The 25,894-nt window shown below is 36.5% G+C and overlaps 1 protein-coding gene across 11 annotated transcripts in view; it reads right to left on the minus strand.

Moving 5' to 3' along the window:
- EPHA5 (EPH receptor A5) overlaps positions 1-25,894 on the minus strand; it is a 368,176-nt gene that overhangs the window by 167,739 nt on the left and 174,543 nt on the right. For 4 of the 11 annotated variants that reach the window (XM_036918159.2, XM_036918158.2, XM_036918161.2 and 1 more), the window contains exons 4-5: positions 9,706-9,861; positions 5,486-5,821 (exon numbers count right to left, since the gene is read on the minus strand). The exons of 3 other annotated variants lie outside the window; for them this stretch is intronic. In XM_036918159.2, coding sequence (XP_036774054.2) covers positions 5,486-5,821; positions 9,706-9,861 — 492 coding nt within the window. The remainder of the gene's footprint in view (positions 1-5,485; positions 5,822-9,705; positions 9,862-25,894) is intronic. 4 more of the 11 variants (XM_036918163.2, XM_057502278.1, XM_036918164.2 and 1 more) reach the window with 2 other exon arrangements.

Genomic DNA, 25,894 nt, shown 5'->3' on the forward strand with positions numbered 1-25,894 from the left:
AACTGCTGTGAAATGGTTTCTTGATTTCTGTAGGATTCCGGTGTGGCAGAAACCAAATAGGAGCACTTGTCCACTGGAAAGGTGTGCATGGGGAGCAGGATTTGAATGGTAAAATGTCAGTAGTCTGGCATTCACAGTATAGAATGGTAAAAACTAATACTCTGGCACTCAAAGAGACTGAAATAATGGGTCATTTGATCTGTTTCATCAGTGATAATACTATCTGAGAAATACAAATCAAAATTTAGTGACATAGTTAGCCATGATCTCTCACCAACTCCCAGACCTGAGTTAATTTACAGGTAGTCCCTGACTTACAATGGTTCAACTTATGATTTTTCAGCTTTATGAGGTGTGACACTGATACGCATTCAGCAGAAACCACACTTCAGATTTTGAGTTTTGTTTTTTTCCTGGGCTAGCAATACGCAGCATGACCCTCGCTCATGGTGCTGGGCAGCAGTGAGGAGCTGCTCCCAGTCAGCCACGCAGTCACGATGGTAAAGCACCAATTCACTTACAACCATTCTGCTTTTCACCTTCAGTACAGTATTCAATAAATTACATGAGATATGCGATTATATAAATTAGGCTTTGTGTTTTATGATTTTGCCCTACTGTGAACTAACATAAGTGTGTTGAGCATGTTTAAGGTAGACTAAGGTAAGCTATGATGTTCAGTAGATTAAGGTGCATTAAATGTATTTTTTTGCCTTATGGTGTTTTCAGCTTATGATGGGTTCACGAGGACATAACCCTGTTGTAAACTGAAGAAGAACTGTACTTACCCCAGTACCCCTCGAATGAAGAGAAAGGTGATTGTCCTTAAAGAAGGACTTGCAGTAGCAGCATATGTTAACATTGTACATATTCCCTTTAGCTTTTCTGAAAGGTGTCTCTGCCATTTCTAAATAAGTGGGGCGGGGGATGGTAAATGCCCAGACCTTTCATAGACTATTGTATATTGCTTCTGAGCTAACACTAATCCCTGTGGATACAGAATACCACTAAGGATCATTGGTCTGACTGAAGGCTGTGGGGGTAATATGACAAATGAGATCTTGTCCTGAGCCCATATTACAGTTGGCACAGAGATGCCTCCATTCTATCCTTTATTTCACCAAATCATTGGTATATATTTGGAAGATTTACCCTGCAACTGGCAGAAATCTCTTTTTGTCTCTGAGACCTAAAAGCTATAAAACTGTAAAAATGGCCAAATCTCCCTCCTACCAAAAGAGAAAATACAAATCTTTATTATCTCCATGGGGGAATGCAGCAATTAGTGCCACATAAAAAATATGAAAGATTTAAAAAGAGGGGGTTAACACACATGCAGATTAAAATTACCTGTTCAGTTTGTATAAACACAAACTAGTCTTGCAAGTGACAATACATTTTATCAGGTGGTTTTTACAAACATAACCAATATGGGCTCTCTACTGGAGAATATCATAAAAGGCCCTCACAATTGTTATAATAATGGTCTAAGGAGTGGCAATGAACTTTTTTTGGTAACATCTCAATGAACAGAGACCATCAGCAAACGTTTTTTTGCCCCCTCAGGAAAAACAATGTACCTTCACTGTCTTGTTCAGCATTCTCTTCAGTTTCCAAATCTACAGCATAATTTAGTCTTCAGAAACCCTGATCATTTCAATATCCTATGAGACATCATGCAGGTTGACAACATGAATGGCATCAAACTAAAAGTGTCTGATTAATGGGATTAGCAAGTCCCCAAACACCTTTCCAAGAACCAAAAAATTAAATCCATCAAAATAGAGAGAACACCTTCCTTAGTAATGTTTCTGAAAGCCTGGGACGGTTTGGGACATCCCCTCTGACGTGTTGCTGTGCTTTGCAACTCTTATTAGGTCAACCTAGCCCAAGATTCTAAGAGTCTAAGACTACCAAAACAATTAAAATTTTGTCTATTGCAGCTTAGAATTAGGACTCCATACCTTTGCATATTAAAATATTAATAATATGTAGGGAGGGGTTAGAATGAGCTTTTTTTGGTGGGGGACAAAATATACATTTGTATATATTAAAAGAGTTTTAAACCAGCTCTTGATACAGTATGCCTATTATAAAATTATTTTGAAGTAAAAACTTAATATGTTTATAGAAAAATACGATTAAATGTGCACTCTTGTTAGCAGATACTGAAATGTTTAAAGTATTTGCTTTCGATGGAATTTTTTATGCTATATGTTGCTCTCTCTCTTTGTCCACTTATCATCTATCTATATATAGCCATTCATCTAGTTCATTGATCTAGAAGATATATATTTAAGATGCCCTAAAAGAATAAAACAGAACAAGTGTTTTCATGTAAATAACCTAGATACTTTTTTTCAAGGAAAGATTATCATGTGTAAGTTAAATTTTTGAAAGAATGTGTTATGTACGGTAGATGCAAACTCTGGAAAACTAGAGAAAAATCAATGAATTTTATTCCCTAAGTCCATCATTTTACCCATTTGGCAATTTGACTATTTATTAAGAATTCTTTAAATAATTTACATATTCACATTGTATTTTCCTACCATTTCCCCCTTCCTGACAGACAACATTTCTTTACCTCTTTGTAAAATATTTTTCTCTTGCTTTTTCTCCTCACTGTGTTTATTTTCTTGACCTTGAAAATCCTCACAATTTTGCACTTCTTTCCTTCAATCTCAGTACTATTTGCTGCACTTTACAAGGACAATAAGTTTCAACTAATTCTAGTATTTAGCTTTTTTTTTTAAAGCTTTATATTTTGACTCAACCATTAAATTACATGCAAAAAAGTATCATTTGAATACAGACAACTTCTCACAAAAGCATGATGCTAGACTCTGTAATGACATAATGGCTGGAAAAATGTTTTAAATATTGTATAAACATCCATCAGTTACCTACTAATCACTATATTCACCAATAAATCATTATTTCCTTTTACAGACTGATCAGCCAAGATTACCTAAACAATTTCAGTTCCTAGTTAATGCAAGATTCTCATCTTGAAAAAATTACTATTTTCTCTTCCTGTACTCTGAATATGATTTTTAATCTTGACGGTTCATACATTGCACTGATGCCACATAAAATAAATTAAATGGAAAATGCCAGAACAGATTACAAATTTCAATCAAATCAATTATGAAAGAAATGTATTTTTCAAAATACACTCCTTAGAGGAGATTGACACTAACACTGAAATCTGTAGAAAGAAGTTTTATATAAAAAACACATATGGTACAGATAACTTCTTTCAATTTAACATTTAAAAAATATTTAGGCATTAAAAACTAACTCCTACAGCCCACTTCTATGGTGTTGGTACTTAATAAATATACAGTAACTGTGGCATTAAATCTAAGAATTTTTAGAAGCTACTTGAAGTTAATATTTGTGGAAATTGAGACTTGGTCTTCAGTGTCAGATACTGAGAAAAATCTCCATATTTTGATTTTTTGGTAGGCTGACAAGGAATTATAGTATGTATATACTGAGAATTTGGAAAAAGGCAGCAAGCAAAAGCCAACAAACTGCCCACTCTGAATACTGAGGTTTGTTCTACATGATAGCCATGCCTTGGACAACTGGAAGAATTTATTCCTCTTGGCATTTAAGGTATTTAGAGTTCAAAGAATGTGCTTTGCAATCTGAACAGGCCAGCACGTCAAAGACAATTACAGCAAATGTTTATTAAGCACATCATCTTAAAAATAAGCAGTAATTTCCCACATCTAATTCATCAGATAAATACCTTTCAAAGAAGTTACAGTTATGAAAGCTAGAAATGTTCTCTCAAAGGAATACAACGATTAGGGATTCAGTATGCGTCCAGGATGTTAAAAGAAGATCCTCACATAGAACCAAGTAAAGTTGAAAGATGTTGTATAAGAAGCCTGAAATCACATGTTAAAAGCCAGGATTTTGAAGATATGGGAAGACAGTTCACATTTACTCAACACTTGTGACATCTAAATATTCTGTGAAAAATCAACGTCTACCAGTATTGCCAGGAGCTGAGTCTATACTGAAGGGGAACTTAATTTTTACTATTCCTGTCCAATTTTTTAGCACTTTCATTAATTTCACCTTAGGTAGGGAGTAAATGGAAAAACATATAAAGGGTTCAGTGGCACTGTCATATATGTGTGCAATGTTTTCTCTCATGGAATAAAAACCATGCTGTGGACATGTGTTCAACATACATTGGAACATCTAGAGTGTTTAGAATGATTCTCAGTGAATTATTCAAATATCTCCATATCATCTGGGCTACTCTTAAATGTTTACCTTTCTTTTATCAATCAGAAACAACTATGAGCTCAACTGTATGCATTTTCTTACTCTCAAAAGATAACTTGATTTACCTGACACATACAACAATTCAAATTATCTTGGCCAAAACATGATTACCAACAGCTTTCTCTTGTCAACCCAGTCATTCCACAACCCACAAAAATTTACACTAAGGTTATATGAACTAAGTCCTGTTCGATTCAGTCAAGCACATCCTATTTCATGGTGAGTATTGCTTGCTGGCAATGAGGTCTTCACCAACCAATGCATACTAATGAGGTGACAGGCTTATGCCCTCGGACTGAGAGCTGTGGCCAGGGAATAGAGGGAGCTTGCATATAATGACTCTTCTGGTCAGATACTTGTAGACAAAACGTTTATAAATTATTCATAGGCTTTGAATGATTCTTGTCACATAATAGGTTGAATTGTTAATTCATTTATTGTTTATATTTGGTTTTTATTTTACCAGAAAAGAACCCCTCTAGATTGATTTACTTAAAATTGAATATCTGAGGGGAAAATATAGGGCAATTAGTAGCTCAAGCAAAACTGTATTCCTTACTCCCTAATAATTTCTCCCTAATAATTCCAAGGTCTTCATATAGATATAGATATTTGTATGTGGTTGTACAGTATTTCATAGTTATTCTAATTTTGATAAATGAATTTATCACAGAAAAATTGACTTTTTCTTTGCATTTTTATTAAAATAAGGAGAAGAGCCTACTTAATTCTATAAAGAAAATTCAGCTATGGTGCCAAATAAGCAAACAAGCAAATAAAACCTGACTGATTACATGCTATATTAATGAATTAAACAAAAAATTTTAAGTGAACAAAACAACAAAAAAATGTTAATTTGGGCTATAATTGCATGGTGTGATATATGAGATAGAAAATTTTTCTGCAAATGGATTTGAGCCAAAAAGTAATTTTTAATAAAAATATTCATTTTAAACATACCTTTTTTTTCTGTTCCTGGATGTGTCTCCTAAGAAGGCCTTAACTCTTTTCATTTGTTTAAAACTAATAAAAGCATTTTGAGATGGATTCTACTTTGTCCTAACCCTCTGGTGTTTGGGAAGTTTTGTCACAGAGCTCAGGAACTTAGCCCTCGTCTGCAGAGATGACTGACCGAGCTTGGCCTAAGGTATATGATGTGAGCAGTCATCACACTTACCTGCTTGATTTGTGGTTACATTTACAGACACATACTGCCGGACTCCTGGGCTCAAGTCGGACACTCCATTCACTGCCTCAATCTCAAAGGTATAGTTTGTGTGAGCGAGCAGATCCACCATCATGACAGAGGTGTTTTTCAGGCCGGTTTGCTGGGGGAGGTACCTGACATGACCGCCACACTCGTCACACACACCTGCTGGGGAGCTGCACTTCTTGCATGCAATATAATATGACACATCTTTCCTTCCACCAGTGTCAGCAGGAGGAATCCATTCCAGAAAGACACTAGTTTCATTAACATTTGAGATGGCATTCCGAGGAGCTGAGGGGGGTCCTGGTTTGCAAAGTAAAGTGAGAAAGACATATTTTAAGATGATAAAATTATGCATCATTTACTACACAAATCCCTGGTCTGAAGGGAAAAAAATTGGTTTGTAATCAATCTTGTTAATAGGGAGAATGCAAGAGTTATCCATTTGTGATAACCTGAAAAATCTTGTTATAGTTTTGTAGGGATGATAATGGGGTTTATACCATATAGAAATGATTTATCTTGGTGTTGTTATGACATCAGTTAAAGCAGATGTTTTCCTCAGTGTATATGTAAAGAATTACAGAGTAAAACTATGTATGCAAAATTAACGTTAGATAAAATTATACATTCTAAAAGTGGCAAGTCATTTGGCAAATCCAAGGAAAAATTCTCCTTGGGGATCGTTGAACTGATTACTTTCTCATTGGTACTTGTCCCTGAAACCAGGAAAGCAATGAGCTCAGGTAAAAACAGATTTTTTCAGTGTGGCTCTTGACTACAGATTTTGCCGCAAGGGAAAAAATAGCCTTAGCTTATCTCAAAATAAATTGTATTAGCTACTTGTAAATCACCAAGAGAATTAGGAACCTCCCTCAAATGTCAAGAAAAAACTAGAATTTAAGTAGTAAGTCAACATTAGAATCCATAGTAACATTTTGCTTACTTTGATATTGTTTTAATATCATGGCTCTGCAAATTGTGACTTTACCTAATTGGAAAAAAAAAATTTATTTTAAAAACAACTCAAAAAAACACTACAAGAGGAAGAATGAAAGTATTCGGATCTTGAAGAAATGGTGGAACAATTTATATATTAATAATATACATATGAATATTACTTTATTTCTAAAACTAATAATTTGCATACTAAAGAGAACTAAAACTGATTGCATATTAATTGTATCAAATGGTGGAAGATGTTGATAATGGAGAAAGCTATGTATTTGTGCTGGCAGAGGATATATAAGAAATCTCTGTGCTCTTCTCTGAATTTTGTTGTGAACCTAAGACTGCTCTAAAAAAAAATTAATTGCATAATATGTAACTCAGTAGTTGATTTTCAGATATTTAGAATTACAATTCAGTCAAATATTAATGTTATGTGATCAGAGTTTCTCAAAGAAAAAGTACATATATATTTGTCTCAGACTTTATTACTAAAGATTTTCTGAAAGAATAGAATGGGCTGTGGTTGTAGCTGAATGGTTCATAAGCACAAATTAAGGTACAAAGGATGACATAGCTTAGTTATGTTAATATTCATTGTATGTTCTAAATATAGAGATTAATATAAATTTCTACCTAATGTTTATTAAGCCATGACTGATGAGGGCTAAATTTATAAGTGATAGTAAAGCTACCTACTATTTAAAATGTCATTTCAATTAACCTAAGAATTGACTTTTTTTGACAAAACAATCCACATCTTAGCTATAATTATGGTTGAATCCTGTGAATTTCACCGTATGTACAACCTCACACACTTCAAAAAAAAGTGACTTTTAAGTTGAAACAATTACTTAAGATGGAAATACAAGTATCCTTTTATTATAACCTTTAACTTATTTAACAGTTCAAAGTTACTGAGAAAATGTAATTTTCCGAGAAAAAGGTAAAATATACCCGATGTATGTCTGGTTTGGAAAGATACATAACTTTGTTTTTTGTTTTCCCACCAACTGAAATATACCCCCATTTATCACCTTTCCTCTAAATCTGTAAAAATGCATCAGAGTCTGACTCGTCCTGTTTTGACTCTGCTATTAACAGCCCCTTAACATTTGGGCAGAGGCACGTGTGCCTCTTGAAATAATGAAACTCAAATTCAAGAGACACCCTAAAGCAGAGGTAAAAAGTAGAGGCCCAAACTGACATTCATCTAAAAAATAATGTAATGAAATTCCATTGTCCCGCTCATAGTGACTTATGAACCAAAGGAGAGCTGTGAGAAGTACCCTTGAATTAGGCAGATTCATTAGAATATTTATTTGTGTTTGATTTTCTTTTCTGGTAAGTTTACAACATTCTGTTTTTCATATATATATATGTATATTTCCAGAAAAATTTTAAAAGGCATTGGAACCATAAATTTAATTCCAAAAAGCCAAAGAAAAAGCAAAATTCAAGATTGTCATCTGAACATCAATCAAGCCATCTGTTTGAGGGGATCAGATGCAGTATTTGTGGTACTATGAATGCAACTAAAAACAGAACACACATGCTCACAGATTACATATTAGAAAGATCTTCTACAGGAGTCCAAATAGTCTTTTTGAGAGATGCATACAAATTAGCATTCTTTTGAGACACACTGTTAGAAATTTACACACCTGGAGACAGAGAAAATATGAAGCCTCAGGTCCTGCTAGAGAGCTTAACAGTCTTTGCCATCAGAGCACAGGCTCTCCCTTACCCCAAATCTAACAAATTTACAGGAAATGAGACTTGCATTTATGCTGAGAAAGAGAAAGATCATGGCTAGACCACTTAAAATAATAATTAGAAAATGAAATTTAAAAGATAATTCAAGACATGGTTTTTTCTCCCTAATTTGCCACATTATTGTCTAGCCACATTTCCCCCTACTATCTGGGCATTATTTTGCTCTGAGTAATCAAAATAATATCCACTGCAACCAAACCACATCATATTCAATTATAGCTTATATAGCCTCTCTTCAAACATACCCTCCCAAGAGTGTAAATAATAATGCCATTTATTCATTTGACGAGCATTTGTTTACACTTAGAAATCATTTAGTCCATAAAATTATCAGTCTTGTAGTAAAAGAATGAGCTTTAGCAATGTAAAACTAATTAATATCATTTGAGGAATTATAAAAATGTTTCACTGACTAGGAAATTCAGACACTGAAATTCTATCAGAATTTGTGATTATTTGATTAAATAAATTATATGTGTTTTTATATTTAATACTAACAAGTAGTAAATTAAAAAAATTTTTGTCATCATCTTTGAGAGCAACTACCACTTACTGGTATCTAAAAATAATGAAACAGGACAAGTTGTGGAAATTAAATATTAAGAGGAGAAAGGGCTCACTTTTCTTCCCTTTCATTTTCTGTGTTTGTTTGATTTGCCATAGAGATTGTGAATGTTGCAAAGCTATGGAAATATTTTCATTGACCAAACAAATACAAAAATGTATTTCCCTCCCAGAAACATGTGGAACACTAAAAAAAAAAAAAGCACCAAGAACATTAATGAATGCAGATGCATCCACTGTAAATGTTGGAATTAGATGCATGATATTCATCAGTATATGATTATCTGATCATGGAGTTAATAATAGTTAAGGACACTCACTAACAAGAAACATGATGACTGCTTAAAAATCCTAGCTAAAGATTGGTTTTATATGTGACTCTTGAATCTGATTTGCAATGCCTAGAACTCCATGTTCTTGCAGTGTTTCCTGTCTTCTTTTATGAATGAATTTCTCTTTGACCTTTACAGCTGAGTGGGGCAGGTTAGAAAAAGAAGACAAGTGTGCCATTTTCTGCTTGTTTATGTGATCAGAAACTTGGGTTGAAATCAGAAAGAAAAAAGGTTTATTATGAACAAGGAAATGGATTTATCAAAATTATACTTGGTTATTATGACCACTCAAAGAAATCACAAAATAGAACAAAAAATTCTATGTGTGTGTCTCAGATGTTGAATTTGAAAGTAAAGGAAATGGATGCTTCTAACAGTGAGTGATAAAAGAGACTTAAGCTTTTCAATGCTTACTCAAGAACACTGCAATTGGGTGAAAAGCGGTACTGGCAGTAAAAAATTACGCCTGTTTTAGGAGAAATGGTAAGAGAATGCAACAGGCTCCATCATGCTCTTTCTTCAAGCTGGTGAAAGTTAGCCTCACCAAATATCCATGAGTTTCCTTACTTGTGCATGCCATTGTGGGTGGATCAGACTCCCTCCTGAAATAATCCTTTTCACAGACACAAGAGGTTGAAGCTTCCTCATGGGTGTAACTGTGAGGTGGGCATTTGCTGCAGCTCTGGCTGTGAGGTGAGGCTTTGAAGAACCCAGGTCTGCACACTGTCAAAAGAAACAAGAGACTAAGCTTTTCCCTGGAACAGATGCAGTGTTTGTTTTGTGAATAATGTCATTCTTTGACTAGTATACACATATTACATATGACACAATCTTTGCATTAATTTAAAATTTTTTTCATAAGCTTCTGGATCATAAATACCAGGCTATTTATTCAGATTATCAAATATTTAATTATTGAAATTAAACATGTTTGCAATGTATATATTTTTAATGATGTTTATGCTACAGGAGCTTACAAGAAATTATGTTAAAAAGTTAAATACTTGTATATATTTAAAACTGAAGCAGTGTCTTGAGTATAATTTCAATTTACTCTTATTAATAACACAACGTACATTGAAGAAATGCAAATTTTCCACTATGCTTATAGAATGGTATGATACACAGTAGGTGCTCAAAAAATGTTATTGAATTAATTTTAAAAATTTGTAGGTGCTAAGAGTTTCAGAAATTCTACTAGATGGGAAGAATGAATGAGTGAGCTGGTGTACCATACACATGACACTGACTTCAAGAGAAGTTGGATTTTAAGTTATTTTTTGTTTACTCCATTCTAGAACTTTGATTCAACAAGCATCTTTTCTGATGTCAGTCACACTACACTATACTAACTGTAATGATATATAAAAGGTAGAAAGTGTGTCTTACTCAATTTTGCATTCACAATACTTATCAGTGTTAGACCACAAGAAGTGGTCATAAATTGTTATGTAATGCATAAATGACTGGCATGTCATGAAAATTGTAACTGAACTATTTAGGATCACATAAAGAAAATGTTCTCTGGATATTTTTGTTAACATTTCTGTTGGTGGTCAAGTAAGTGCTAATAAAGTAAATCTTTCTGTTTTGTGCATGCTCTATACTTTTGTATCTTTCTTCCCCAGTGGTTTAGAAAGACAAATTTTTATTCCAATTGCCCAATGTGGCCCAATTGAAGACCACCAAACTGATGGCTTGATTACTTTTTAGAGCGTAGTTTATGTAAAGCTATTCAACCATCTATATATTCTTTCCTATTTTCAAAATTTACTACATATACTTAAAAGCATTTATTCAAGCATCAATGAACATGTGCTAAAGCTCACAGGAGAACTTGTATTTCAACTGAAATTTTTGATAGACATAACAAATTAGGGCTAATTTTCATGTCCTATAAATGATCTGGGCTTTCAGTAATCCATGCTAAGGCTTTCTGCCATCACCATGAATAATCAGGAATTGACAAAAATGAGAAGGTACTTTTTCAGTAGATCTAATTATAGTGATAGTAAAGCCTTAATGCTCTTACAAATTCAGAGAAAATGTGAAGGTATTTGAAAGATAAGAAGAGCTTTTTGATAGTATTAGGGACATTCTTATAGTTAAATGATTTGGAGAAGAGTTAAAATATTATTTTTCTTATAATAGGATTTCTGTAGCAGGCAAAAGACCAGAATTGGATACTATTCTTAGCTAAGTTATCCAATTTTTCTTCTTTTATCCTTTTCAATAAAAACATTCTCAATTTAAAAACTATTTGCTTTCAAAGACAAATGTCAATCCACACAATCTGTATATTTGGAATTCATTTATCATTCACAAAACAAAAGCCATTTCCTTTATTTTTAATGAGTGCCTTTTAACTTAAAAACTGTATATGATATCATTCACACTGTTGTTCAACCTTTCATGGGAAGTTTGGAAAAAGGAAATAATATAAATATTAAATAAAAAGTAGATAATGTATCTTTCTTCAGTAGTTTAACAAAACGCTTTCAGCAGGTGTGGTAAGCCAGAAATTTTGCTTGGTACTAGGTTACAGAGGTAAGCAAAGTAGATATGACCCTGCCTTTATGAATCTTAAAAGTTTTGTATGAGTAATTATAAATATAATTATGCTAGGAAAAAGAAAGTGAGAGGAGTCAATATGGACACCTATTAAGTCTGGAATGTCAAAGGAGACTCCCTTCAGGAGTCTGCTGAGTTATAGAAGATTAGGAAAATTACCCATTTTGCATCAGTCTATTGCAGTACAATAGGGGAAAAAATCTTGGCAAAGAGCCAAAAGAGGTAGGAGATGGAGGGAAAAAAAACATTGATTAGGGAGATAGTAGATAAAGTGGCAGAGATAATGTTAGACAAGAAGAGAATACCAGATCACAAACATCTTATGATTATTATTTGGGACTTTAATTTATGGGTAAGGTGAGTTTATTATAAAGTTTTAAGCAGGGAAATAATATGATCAAAGTAGTGTTTATATAGCAGCATGGGTAATTGACTGGAGAGGAACATAGATGGACACAATTGGTCATTTCTTTTCTGTTGCCCTGGTCCAGAGAGAGACTCTGCTGCTTACCACAAGTGGTTGCAATTGTGAGAGGTGAGAGTAGATAAATTTGGGAGATGAGTGTGAGGCAAAATCAAGATGTGATGATATACCTTTGGGTCAGATGAGTGAGTGGGAAATCCTATGAATGGTTCCAAACTGTTTGGCTTAAACTTCACAGGAAATCCTGGTGCCGTTTTCTCAATTAGAAAACACTAGATATGAAATGTGTTTGGGGGACTGTGATATAATGAGTTTTAAGATATACATATTTAGTCTCTCATATGACCAAATATATATTTCCCAGGGATATTTGGTCTCATTCACAGTTCCTGAAAACTGCAGAGCCTTAAAGGTGACACAGGTGTCTTGTCATTTTAACGAGAGACTTTTGGACCCCCACCCAAGGGCAGGGCTGGAGGCTGACTCAGCCAATGGCCAATAGTTCAGTCAGTCTGACTATCCCATAAAGCCCTCACAAAACCCATGAGAACAGTTCGCTTGCTCTCTGCTGTTCCTGCTCCGCTCGGTTGGATCCCACTTTTTGGTCAGAAAGAGCTTCTATGGAGGCGGAGCCAAGATAGCGGCGTGAGTAGGACAGTGGGAATCTCCTCCCAAAAACATATATATTTTTGAAAATACAACAAATACAACTAATCCTAAAAGAAAGACCAGAAGACACAGGACAACAGCCAGACTACATCCACACCTGTGAGAACCCCGCGCCTGGTGAAAGGGGTAAGATACAAGCTCTGGCCCAGCGGGACCCGAGCGCCCCTCACCCCAGCTCCCGGTGGGAGGAAAGGAGTCGGAGCGGGGAGGGTGAGGGAGCCCAGGACTGCTAATCACCCAGCCCTAGCCATCTGCACCAGAGCACAGACACAGTGCATGCGTGGGGTGCTGGAAACTAGGGAAACAGGGCAGCAAGATCTTTGGCAGGTCCTGAAGCCGGTGCCCCTGTGACAAAGAAAAGTGAGTGCTTTTTGAAAGTCTTAAAGGGACAGGGACCCCATGGCTGGACAGAAGCATCCCGGGTCACAGTCAAGCAGCTGGAAATTCCAGGGAACTCTGGGCACACTAACCCCCTGGGCAACAGCTCTGAGACACCTCATGGAGGTAAACAGCCAAACAGCCCCCTGTCCATTACCCCACCTGGGCCCCGCCATAGCAGAGCAGTGGCCTGAGGCTGGCCACGCCCACAGCAAGGGAGCTTCCTTAATACCGGCCTGGCAAGATAGAGACCCAGTCTACATGCAATTGCCCAACACAAGCCACTAGGGGTCGCAGTTGTACCAGTAAAGAAAGGCCAGGAGCAAGTGGAAAGCCTTGGCTCACCCAGCTGACAGAACGTCAATAGCTCACCATTACACCAATCAGCATGAAAAGGCAAAAAAATTTGATCCAGACAAGACTACCCAGACAGCTTCGACATCTTCTACATCTTCCCCTGAGAAGAACCTGGGGAGATAGATTTAACCAGTCTTCCTGAAAAAGAATTCAAAACAAAAGTCATAACCATGCTGATAGACTTGCAGAGAAATATGCAAGAACTAAGGAGGCAGAATACAGAAATAAAACAAGCTCTAGAAGGACTTCAAAACAGAATGGACGAGATGCAAGAGACCATTAATGGACTAGAAAACAGAGAACAGGAACGCAGAGAAGCTGATGCAGAGAGAGATAAAAAAGAAAGAGCTTCTATGTTTGGGGAGCCAGAACACCTCCACGTGCCACTGAGTCAGGCCCCAAGTCCCACGAGGATAGAAGTTCCTTTATTTGGGAACTTGCCCTGAGTCTTTCTTCACCTGGCTGTTACCTTGTATCCTTTATAGTATCATTTATTAAACTGGTAAACTTAAGTGTTTTCCTGAGTTCTGTGAGGAACTCACATTAGTTTAGGAAACTAATTGAACCTAAAGGGGAGGTCGTGGGAACCGCTAATCTGTAGCCAGTAGGTCAGAATGGAGGTAGATCAGTGTGGAAGGAGGCTGCATTTGAAAGGTTTCTTAAATATTGTATGAAAACTTGTAGGTTATGTTAGCATTTTGTAATAAAATTAACTGATTCCTGGGGCTTGCCACTGGCATCTGGAGTTGGGGGTGGAGAGCAGTCTTGTAGGACAGAGCCCTTAACCTGGGAATCTGGTGCTGTCTCTGGGCAGACAGCATCAGAATCGAGTTGAGTTCTCCAACACTCTGCTGGTGGTGGAGAATTGCTTGGTATAAGTATGTGTGGGAAGACCACTCCCACATACTTACAGACATTGGAATTGGGTCCAGGTACCTGAATGAAGTTATACTATTATTACTACTGTGTTATTGTTATACATATATGTACTGGAAAAATACACCATTGAATTTGGTATCAGAAGAGTGGGAATCTCAGGGAGGATAATGACTATGTTTAAAGCATTATTTAATTAGAGGTGGCTAAAGAAATGCAAAGAGAGGTATAGAGAGGAAAACTGAGGGGTTGAATATTGTCTAAGAAAAATATTACAAAACCGAAAGTATGAACTGCCTTCAAACCATGGCCCCAAATCCAAATGGAACGTATACTGCTGCTAGACAATCTCACTAGGATTTCCTTCGTTAACTTCAGTGCCCAGCATCAACAGGATTATTTAGTTGCTCCTCTTTCTTCTAACTGGTGACGACCTCTGTTTGTTCCTTTGTGGCTCCTCCCTGGTACATTCGTCCATGTGCCAAGGAAACAGAAATCATTACAGAGGAACATTCTTATTTTCCTACTACCAACTCTCCAAACGTATATGCACTTGAACCCACTCTCTCTACCTTTCTTCCTGTTAAAATGAAAATACGTCCTTGCTCCTCTCAAAGAAAAATACCTGCATTTGAATGAGGAATCCCATCTCTACCCTCAGAGTAATCTTTCAGATGTTTGCTGTACCTTTTACATATTCAGTCCCAATCTTTGCCTTTTTCTCTCTCTTACCTAGTCATTCACAAGAGCCCGAACTTTTCAGTGGACACAAAGGGAAGCAAAATAAAACCACTACCAAGCTATTAGCCTCACTCAATCTCAATTTTTAGCTACCAAAGAGGTTTTTTTCTCCTCAGAACACAATTTCTTAAATTATTTTTCCATATACACATCTCTATTTCCTCATTAAACCCACACATGGACATGATGCCCTGCATTGAAACTACTTTTGTTAACATCATAGTCATCTTGTCACCATAATTCACAACAGCGTTTGATTATGTCCTCTTTTGGAGGAATCAGATAATTTTACTACAAAATGCTAACATACCTACAAGTTTTCACACAGTTAAGAAATCCTTCAAATGCAGCCTCCTTCCACACTCACTGTCTCCATCCATACAAAACTACTCATAATTTCCTGCACTTGAGGAACCCCTCTATCTGCCTCTGAATATTGCACAAAAATCATTCCAGGCCAAATGACAAGAAGTGTAAATTAAGAAAAACAGATTATCATCCATGATAAAAGATTTGGATTTAATCTAAATGCATTTTGCAGATGCATTTTTCTTTCTTTTCAATCCTTAAATAAAAAATAAAAGCATTTATTAAGCATCCACTTGTCTTTCCACTGTGGTACAATTCATTCTGTGGGTATTATTTATTTTGGGGAGACACTCTTTCTGTCAAGCAAGGAATATTTGTCCTGTGGTAAGAAAATAAACATTTAACTCCATACCCTGAAGCTACAACATATTTGGGGAGACAGAAATTAAAATAAATAATCAAAAGAAGTAAAATTGACTTTGTATATTTCAATCATGTCAATATTCAACAAATAATCTTAAATAGCAAAATTTCTCTAAAATCCAACTTGATGTATTTCATTCAAAAATAAAAGGAAGCCTCTGGAGCGATGCTGTTTTTTGTGACAGTTGCACATCACCTAAATATTATTTGGAAAATGCTATGCAAGCTCACCTCACTTGAGTTCAACAAGGAGTAGGAAACAAAAAACATGCATGCTATGTTGACGTGTTTCATGAGACAATGTTGTCAGTACTCTGGAATGAAGGAAACTATTTTTTTTTTAATTTTTTTTATTGAAAGGTAGTTGACACACAGTATTACATTACATTAGTTTCAGGTGTACAACACAGTGATTAAACATTTATATACATGATAATTCTAGGTACCAGCTATCACCATACCAAGTTGTTACAATATTTTGACTATATTCCTTATGCTATACATTACATCCCGGTTACTTATTTATTTTACAATTGGAAGTGTGTTTATATATATATATATATATTTTTTGTGAGGGCATCTCTCATATTTATTGATCAAATAGTTGTTAACAACAATAAAATTCTGTATAGGGGGGTCAATACTCAATGCACAATCATTAATCCACCCCAAGCCTAATTTTCGTCAGTCTCCAATCTTCTGATGCATAACGAACAAGTTCTTACATGGAGTACAAATTCTTACATAGTGAATAAGTTACATGGTGAACAGTGCAAGGGCAGTCATCACAGAAGCTTTCGGTTTTGTTCATGCATTATGAACTATAAACAGTCAGTTCAAATATGAATATTCATTTGATTTTTAAACTTGATTTATATGTGGATACCACATTTCTCTCTTTATTATTATTTTTAATAAAATGCTGAAGTGGTAGGTAGATACAAGATAAAGGTAGAAAACAGAGTTTAGTGTTGTAAGAGAGCAAATGTAGATGATCAGGTGTGTGCCTGTAGACTATGTGTTAATCCGAGCTAGACAAGGGCAATAAACATCCATGTATGCAGAAGATTTCTCTCAGAACATGAGGGGGGAGGTTCTAAGCCTCACCTGTGCTGCTCCCCATTTTCTCACCAGATGGCCCCCTGCGACTGTGCCTGTCTTAGGTTGTCCCTCCCTTGAGGAATCTTACCGGTCTCTGGCTAACCAGTCATCTTCCAGGGCCATACAGGGAAATGTAAAGTTGGTAAGTGAGAGAGAAGCCTTATTGTTTGAAAAGGTTAGCTTTTTACTTCTTTGCATATTTATGCCCTGTGGCTTCTATGCCCAGCATTTGTCTTGAGGTGTCTTAACCACTTGGAAGAATTATGATACTCGGTAAATTCGACATGTGGCACGAGTTCTATTTAAAGGTTGTAATTAGGTAGGAAGAAGAAAAGCTATAGAAGTAGCAGGCAGAAGAAAACCTGGGAAGATTGATTATTTCTTTGACATATCTTCTTGTAGAGTAACTTCAGCATGGATAGGTTTTAAACTACTAATTAAATTGTGCGCACACATTAACATAATAGGAATATAGTTACATAACCAAAGCATACCTGTAATTACCAGCCATCTCCAGTGAAACCAAGAAAACCAGTTAGGCACCTTAGGCATTTGTGAAAACTTATCTATGATATAGTGGATATTGTCCAACTGAACTTGAACAGTCTGAGAGAATTCAGATAAATTAGAACAGCCCATTCCTGGGGACTGTTCACATCCCATATGTTCTTTTAACAGTAAATGGTCTGTGGTTGTAAGATTTTGAAGTGCTACAATTTGCACTTCTCTTAATTCTTGGTTGAGTTCCAACAGTATAGATCCAGTCAAATTTGTTGTTTTACTGTATGCACAGGCCAGCTTAGATATCTCCTTCCTCATTCCCATGGCAAGTCCAGGAGCTGGTGGGATGAGTGCATCTACAGCTGTAGCAGTGCGTGGATCTTTGTTGGGGTTTGTTTTTTTTTTTTGCTGATCATCTTCTGTCATGAGTCTTTCCGAGAGTGCTGATGTTGGAAGTTCTTTTTCATATCGTATCTTAGTTCATTTTCGGGGTAGTCAAATTAGGCTTTGATCATCTATATAAACACAAACAGACCCTTTGCCTACACTTTTATATGCCCTTTATATCATTGTGTAGAAATCATTGGAGGTCACCACACAGGAACTGCTTTTTTTTTTTTTTTTATCATTAATCTACACTTACATGACGAATACTTTGTTTACTAGGCTCTCCCCTATGCCAGGTCGCCCCTATATACTCCTTTACAGTCACTGTCCATCAGCGTAGCAAAATGTTGTAGAATCACTACTTGCCTTCTCTGTGTTGTACAGCCCTCCCCTTTCTCCCACTCCGCTATGGATGCTAATCTTAATACCCCTCTTTTTCTCCCCACCCTTATCCCTCCCTACCCACCCATCCTCCCCAGACCCTTTCCCTTTGGTACCTGTTAGTCCATCTTGAGTTCTGTGATTCTGCTGCTGTTTTGTTCCTTCAGTTTTTCCTTTGTTCTTATATTCCACAGATGAGTGAAATCATTTGGTATTTCTCTTTCTCTGCTTGGCTTGTTTCACTGAGCATAATACCCTCCAGCTCCATCCATGTTGCTGCAACTGGTAGGATTTGCCCTTTTCTTATGGCTGAGTAGTATTCCATTGTGTATATGTACCACTTCTTTATCCATTCATCTATAGATGGACATTTAGGTTGCTTCCAATTCTTGGCTATTGTAAATAGTGCTGCGATAAACATAGGGGTGCACTGATCTTTCTCATACTTGATTGCTGCATTCTTAGGGTAAATTCCTAGGAGTGCAATTCCTGGGTCAAATGGTAAGTCTGTTTTGAGCATTTTGATGTACCTCCATACTGCTTTCCACAATAGTTGAACTAATTTACATTCCCACCAGCAGTGTAGGAGGGTTCCCCTTTCTCCACAGCCTCGCCAACATTTGCTGTTGTTTGTCTTTTGGATGGCAGCCATCCTTACTGGTGTGAGGTGATACCTCATTGTAGTTTTAATTTGCATTTCTCTGATAATTAGTGATGTGGAGCATCTTTTCATGTGTCTGTTGGCCATCTGTATTTCTTTTTTGGAGAACCGTCTGTTCAGTTCCTTTGCCCATTTTTTAATTGGGTTATTTGTTTTTTGTTTGTTGAGGTGTGTGAGCTCTTTATATATTCTGGACGTCAAGCCTTTATCGGATCTGTCATTTTCAAATATATTCTCCCATACTGTAGGGTTCCTTTTTGTTCTATTGATGGTATCTTTTGCTGTACAGAAGCTTTTCAGTTTAATATAGTCCCACTTGTTCATTTTTGCTTTTGTTTTCCTTGCCCGGGGAGATATGTTCAAGAAGAGGTCACTCATGTTTATGTCTAAGAGGCTTTGCCTATGTTTTCTTCCAAGAGTTTAATGGTTTCATGACTTACATTCAGATCTTTGATCCATTTTGAGTTTACTTTTGTATATGGGGTTAGACACTGATCCAGTTTCATTCTCCTACATGTAGCTGTCCAGTTTTGCCAGCACCATCTGTTGAAGAGACTGTCATTTCTCCATTGTATGTCCATGGCTCCTTTATCAAATATTAATTGACCATATATGTCTGGTGTAATGTCTGGATTCTCTAGTCTGTTCCATTGGTTTGTGGCTCTGTTCTTGTGCCAGTACCAAATTGTCTTGATTACTATGGCTTTATAGTAGAGCTTGAAGTTGGGGAGTGAGATCCCCCCTACTTTATTCTTCTTTCTCAGGATTGCTTTGGCTATTCGGGGTCTTTGGTGTTTCCATATGAATTTTTGAATTATTTGTTCCAGTTCATTGAAGAATGTTGCTGGTAGTTTCATAGGGATTGCATCAAATCTGTATATTGCTTTGGGCAGGATAGCCATTTTCACGATATTAATTCTTCCTAGCCATGAGCATGGGATGCGTTTCCATCTGTTAGTGTCCCCTTTAATTTCTTTTAAGAGTGTCTTGTAGTTTTCAGAGTATAAGTCTTTCACTTCTTTGTTTAGGTTTATTCCAAGGTATTTTATTTTTTTTGATGCAATTGTGAATGGAGTTGTTTTCCTGATTTCTCTTTCTGTTGGTTCATTGTTGGTGTATAGGAAAGTCACAGATTTTTGTGTGTTGATTTTGTATCCTGCAACTTTGCTGTATTCTGATATCAGTTCTAGTAGTTCTGGGGTGGAGTCTTTAGGGTTTTTTATGTACAGTATCATGTCATCTGCAAATAGTGACAGTTTAACTTCTTTGCCAATCTGGATTCCTTGTATTTTTTTGTTTTGTCTGATTGCCGTTGCTAGGACCTCCAGTACTATGTTAAATAACAGTGGGGAGAGTGGGCATCCCTGTCTAGTTCCCGATCTCAGCGGAAATGCTTTCAGCTTCTCGCTGTTCAATATAATGTTGGCTGTGGGTTTTTCATAGATGGCCTTTATTATGTTGAGGTACTTGCCCTCTATTCCCATTTTGCTGAGAGTATTTATAATGAGTGGATGTTGAACTTTGTCAAATGCCTTGTCAGCATCTATGGAGATGATCATGTGGTTTTTGTCTTTCTTTTTGTTGATGTGGTGGATGATATTGATGGACTTTCGAATGTTGTGCCATCCTTGCATCCCTGGGATGAATCCCACTTGGTCATGGTGTACGATCGTTCTGATGTATTTTTGAATTCGGTTTGCTAAAATTTTGTTGAGTATTTTTGCATCTACGTTCATCAGGGATATTGGTCTGTAGTTTTCTTTTTTGGTGGTGTCTTTGCCTGGTTTTGGTATTAGGGTGATGTTAGCTTCATAGAATGAGTTTGGGAGTATCCCCTCCTCTTCTATTTCTTGGAAACTTTAAGGAGAATGGGTATTATGTCTTCCCTGTATGTCTGATAAAATTCCGAGGTAAATCCATCTGGCCCGGGGGTTTTGTTCTTTGGTAGTTTTTTGATTACTGCTTCAATTTCGTTGCTGGTAATTGGTCTGTTTAGATTTTCTGTTTCTTTTTGGGTCAGTCTTGGAAGGTTGTATTTTTCTAGGAAGTTGTCCATTTCTCCTAGGTTTCCCAGCTTGTTAGCATATAGGTTTTCATAGTAGTCTCTTATAATTCTTTGTATTTCTGCGAGGTCCGTCGTGATTTTTCCTTTCTCGTTTCTGATACTGTTGATTTGTGTTGACTCTCTTTTCCTCTTAATATGTCTGGCTAGAGGCTTATTTATTTTGTTTATTTTCTCGAAAAACCAGCTCTTGGTTTCATTGATTTTTGCTATTGTTTTATTCTTCTCAATTTTATTTATTTCTTCTCTGATCTTTATTATGTCCCTCCTTCTGCTAACCTTAGGCCTCATTTGTTCTTCTTTTTCCAATTTCGATAATTGTGACATTAGACCGTTCATTTCGGATTGCTCGTCCTTTTTTAAATATGCTTGGATTGTTATATACTTTCCTCTTAAGACTGCTTTTGCTGTGTGCCACAGAAGTTGGGGCTTAGTGTTGTTGTTGTCATTTGATTCCATATATGGCTGGATCTCCATTTTGATTTGGTCATTGATCCATTGATTATTTAGGAGCGTGTTGTTTAGCCTCCATGTGTTTGTGAGCCTTTTTTCTTTCTTTGAACAGTTTATTTCTATTTTAATGCCTTTGTGGTCTGAAAAGTTTGTTGGTAGGATTTCAATCTTTTGGAATTTACTGAGGCTCTTTCTGTGGCCTAGTATGTGGTCTATTCTGGAGAATGTTCCATGTGCACGTGAGAACAATGTGTATCCTGTTGCTTTTGGATGTAGAGTTCTGTAGATGTCTATTAGGTCCATCTGTTCTAGTGTGTTGTTCAGTGCCTCTGTGTCCTTACTTATATTCTGTCTGGTGGATCTGTCCTTTGGAGTGAGTGGTGTGTTGAAGTCTCCTAGAATGAATGCATTGCATTCTATTTCCCCCTTTAGTTCTGTTAATATTTGTTTCAGGTATGTTGGTGCTCCTGTATTGGGTGCATATATATTTATAATGGTTATATCCTCTTGATGGACGGAGCCCTTTATCATTATGTAATGTCCTTCTTTGTCTTTTGTTACTTTCTTTATTTTGAAGTCTGTTTTGTCTGCAACCAGAATTTCAACACCTGCTTTCTTCTCTCTGTTGTTTGCTTGAAATAACTTTTTCCATCCCTTGACTTTAAGTCTGTGCGCGTCTTTGGGTTTGAGGTGAGTCTCTTGTAAGCAGCATATGGATGGATCTTGCTTTTTTATCCATTCTATTACTCTGTGTCTTTTGATTGGTGCATTCAGTCCATTTACATTTAGGGTGATTAGTGAAAGGAATGAATTTATTGCCATTGCAGGCTTTAAGTTTGTGGTTACCAAAGGTTTAGGGTTAGCTTCTTTACTATCTTACTGTCTAACTTTACTCGCTTGTTGAGCTATTATAATCACAGTCTGATGACTCTTTATTTCTCTCCCTTCTTATTCCTCCTCCTCCCTTCTTCATATGTTGGGTGTTTTGTTCTGTGCTCTTTTTAGGAGTGCTCCCATCTAGAGCAGTCCCTGTAGGATGCCCTGTAGAGGTGGTTTGTGGGAGGCAAATTTCCTCAACTTTTGCTTGTCTGGGAATTGTTTAGTCCCTCCTTCATATTTAAATGATATTCGTGCTGGATACAGTAGTCTTGGTTCAAGGCCCTTCTGTTTCATTGCATTAAGTATATCATGCCATTCTCTTCTGGCCTGTAGGGTTTCTGTTGAGAAGTCTGATGATAGCCTGATGGGTTTTCCTTTGTGGGTAACCTTTTTTTTCTCTCTGGCTGCCTTTAATACTTTTTCTTTGTCTTTGATCTTTGCCATTTTAATTATTATGTGTCTTGGTGTTGCCCTCCTTGGATCCCTTGTCGTGGGAGTTCCGTGTACCTCTGTGGTCTGAGAGGCCATTTCTTCCCCTAGTTTGGGAAAGTTTTCAGCAATTATTTCTTCAAAGACATTTTCTATCCCCTTTTCTCTCTCTACTTCTTCTGGTATACCTATAATTCGTATATTGTTCCTTTTCGTTTGGTCACTCAGCTCTCTTAAAATTCTTTCATTCCTGGAGATCCTTTTCTCTCTCTCTGCATCAGCTTCTCTGCGTTCCTGTTCTCTGTTTTCTAGTCCATTAATGGTCTCTTGCATCTCGTCCATTCTGTTTTGAAGTCCTTCCAGAGCTTGTTTTATTTCTGTATTCTCCTTCCTTAGTTCTTGCATATTTCTCTGCAAGTCCATCAGCATGGTTATGACTTTTGTTTTGAATTCTTTTTCAGGAAGACTGGCTAAATCTATCTCCCCAGATTCCTTCTCAGGGTAAGATGTAGCAGATGCTGAAGCTGTCTGGGTTAGTCTTGTCTGGATCATATTTTTTTGCCTTTTCATGTTGACAGGTGATATTGACTGTCAGCTGGGAGGGCAAAAATTTTCACTTGCTCCTGGCCTTTCTTTACTGGTACAACTGCGACCTCTAGTGGCTTGTGTTGGGTAATTGCGTGTAGAGAGGGTCTTTGTGTCTTGCCTGGCCGGAAGGGAGAAATTTCCCTTTCTGTGGGCGGACTTTGCCTCAGGCTGCTTCTCTGCTTTCGCAGCCCCCGGAGGGGTGATGGATGGGGGTGCTGCTTGGCTGTTTACCTCCGTGAGGGGTCTCAGAGCTGTTGCCCAGGGGGTTAGTGCACCCGGTTTTCCCTCTAATTTCCAGCTGCTGTACTGTGACCTGGGTTGTTTCCGTCAAGCTGTTAAATCACTGTCCCTTTAAGACTTTCAAAAAGCCCCCGCTTTTCTTTTTCACAGGGGCATCAGCTTCGGCACCCGCTCAGAGGTCTTACTTCCTGTTCCCCCAGTATCCAGGGCCCCCTGGGCACGTACTGTGTCTGCGCTCTGGCCCGGATGGCTGGGTCTGGGTGTTCAGCAGTCCTGGGCTCCATCTCCCTCCCGCTCTGCCTATTCTTCTCCTGCCGGGACATGGGGGGAGGGGCGCTCGGGTCCCGCCGGGCCGGGGCTTGTATCTTACCCCTTTCACCAGTCGCTGGGTTCTCGCTGGTGTAGCTGCAGTCTGGCCACTGTCCTGCGTCTTCTGGTCTCTCTTTTAGGGCTAGTTGTTTTTGTTGTATTTTCAAAAGTATATATGTTTTTGGGAGGAGATTCCCACTGTCCTACTCACGCCGCCATGTTGGCTCTGCCCCTGAAGGAAACTATTTTTAATAATTCCTCTTCTGTCCATGCTTCAAAGATAATTTCAAGTGCTGCCTTTTCCATGATGTTTCTGATGCTCTCCATGATTACAGGTTATTTCCTTATACATCCTATAGACCTTTGAACCATTTATTTAACATCTCTCTTATGGCAGGCAGCAATTTTTTGTCATAATTTTATGCGAATGAATTCTCATCTTCTCCCAACTAGTATAAGCATTCTGAAGAATGGAAACTGCTCACTTGATTCTCAACATATGTGGCATAGTTCTCTGTCCTATGTACATATTCATCAGTATTTATTGGTGTAAATAGTACATATGTGTTCTTCTCAGGGTCTAAATAACATAGCTGGAACTTAATCAAAGCTGGCTGACCTGAATTGTTTAAATATTAAGTCCAGACAAGCAAAAAATAATATGTATTACATTTACATTCAATACTTTAGATATTTAGCACAAACTACTACCACTCTAGCACTCATATTTATCACTTGCAAAAACAAGGATGTTAATGACATCTATTAAAATAAGGTTTTAAAATCTAAGCAGAAAAAGCATGTCATCAATATTCATATGAAGAGATGGTTTCTTTCCTTAAAATTGTGGAAAAGTGCTGCCAAATCTGATTAGGAATTTTTAAAATATTCCCCAAATTACTATAAATGGTTATATTAACAATTCAGGATTTTTCCCATGTATTTATTATCAATTAAATTACTTTACATGTTTGCAAAATATTTTAGCCCTAAAGGTTCCATCACTATTGAAATACTTAAGAGAATTCATTTTGTAATTCAAGTCCAGGAGCATGGTCACCAAGAAAAGAAAACATTTTTTAAAGTAATATAGAAAATACTGCTTTAATAATTTAAAACACTGTAATTCTCTCCATTAGAATTAAAGTACAAAGATCATTTATATATATATATGAAAATAGGAACAAGAAGGCATAGACTATATGTTAAAGGTATAATTAACCTTCAAAATTGTTACTGGACTTAATCCAATTGTGCTTTATTTACAATGACAGAAAATCAGTATGAACAAGATTTTTACTAAGGTTCGATCTTACGTGAACTATCAGAGGATATAAGCTAAGTCACATTTTCTTTTTTAAATTGATTTTACAAAATAAGATGCCCACAAGATAGGTTAGCCCAATTTTAAAAGGTGCGTTTATTTAAAAAAACCAAGATTACTTAAATATTAAGTCCTGACAAGCAAAAAATTATATGTACTACATCTATGCTTGCTACTTTAGATATTTAACAGAAACTGGCACCACTCTAATTATCATATTTATCACTTGTAAGAACAAAGATGTTAATGATATTTTAAAATAAGGTGGTAAAATCTAAACAGAATAAGCTTGTCATCAATATTCAAATGACGAGATGCTTTCATTTGTTAAAATTGTAGAAAAGTACTAACAAAAGGCTATAACGAAATTACACCTCAAAATATATCCAATAATATATATACTAAAATTTAACAATGATAGCAGATTTATCCTTATACTTTAAATATATACTCTGCATAAAAAGTAGGTATCGTGTTAAACACTGACACATTAGAATATATCGTAAACTAGGAACTCTGAATTTTGATGACACCTTTTGAATGCTTACAAACAGAAACAGGAGAAAGGTCATAATTAAGGATCTGAAACTGCTAGCTAATTAGAATATAAGTTTAAATGATTGAAAGCAATAAGATTAATTTGAATATTAGAAAATATATCAGAGAAGAACAAGATTTCTATTGAAAAATATA

The sequence above is a fragment of the Manis pentadactyla genome, chromosome 5, assembly GCF_030020395.1.
Source record: "Manis pentadactyla isolate mManPen7 chromosome 5, mManPen7.hap1, whole genome shotgun sequence".
NCBI classification, from domain to species: Eukaryota; Metazoa; Chordata; class Mammalia; order Pholidota; family Manidae; genus Manis; species Manis pentadactyla.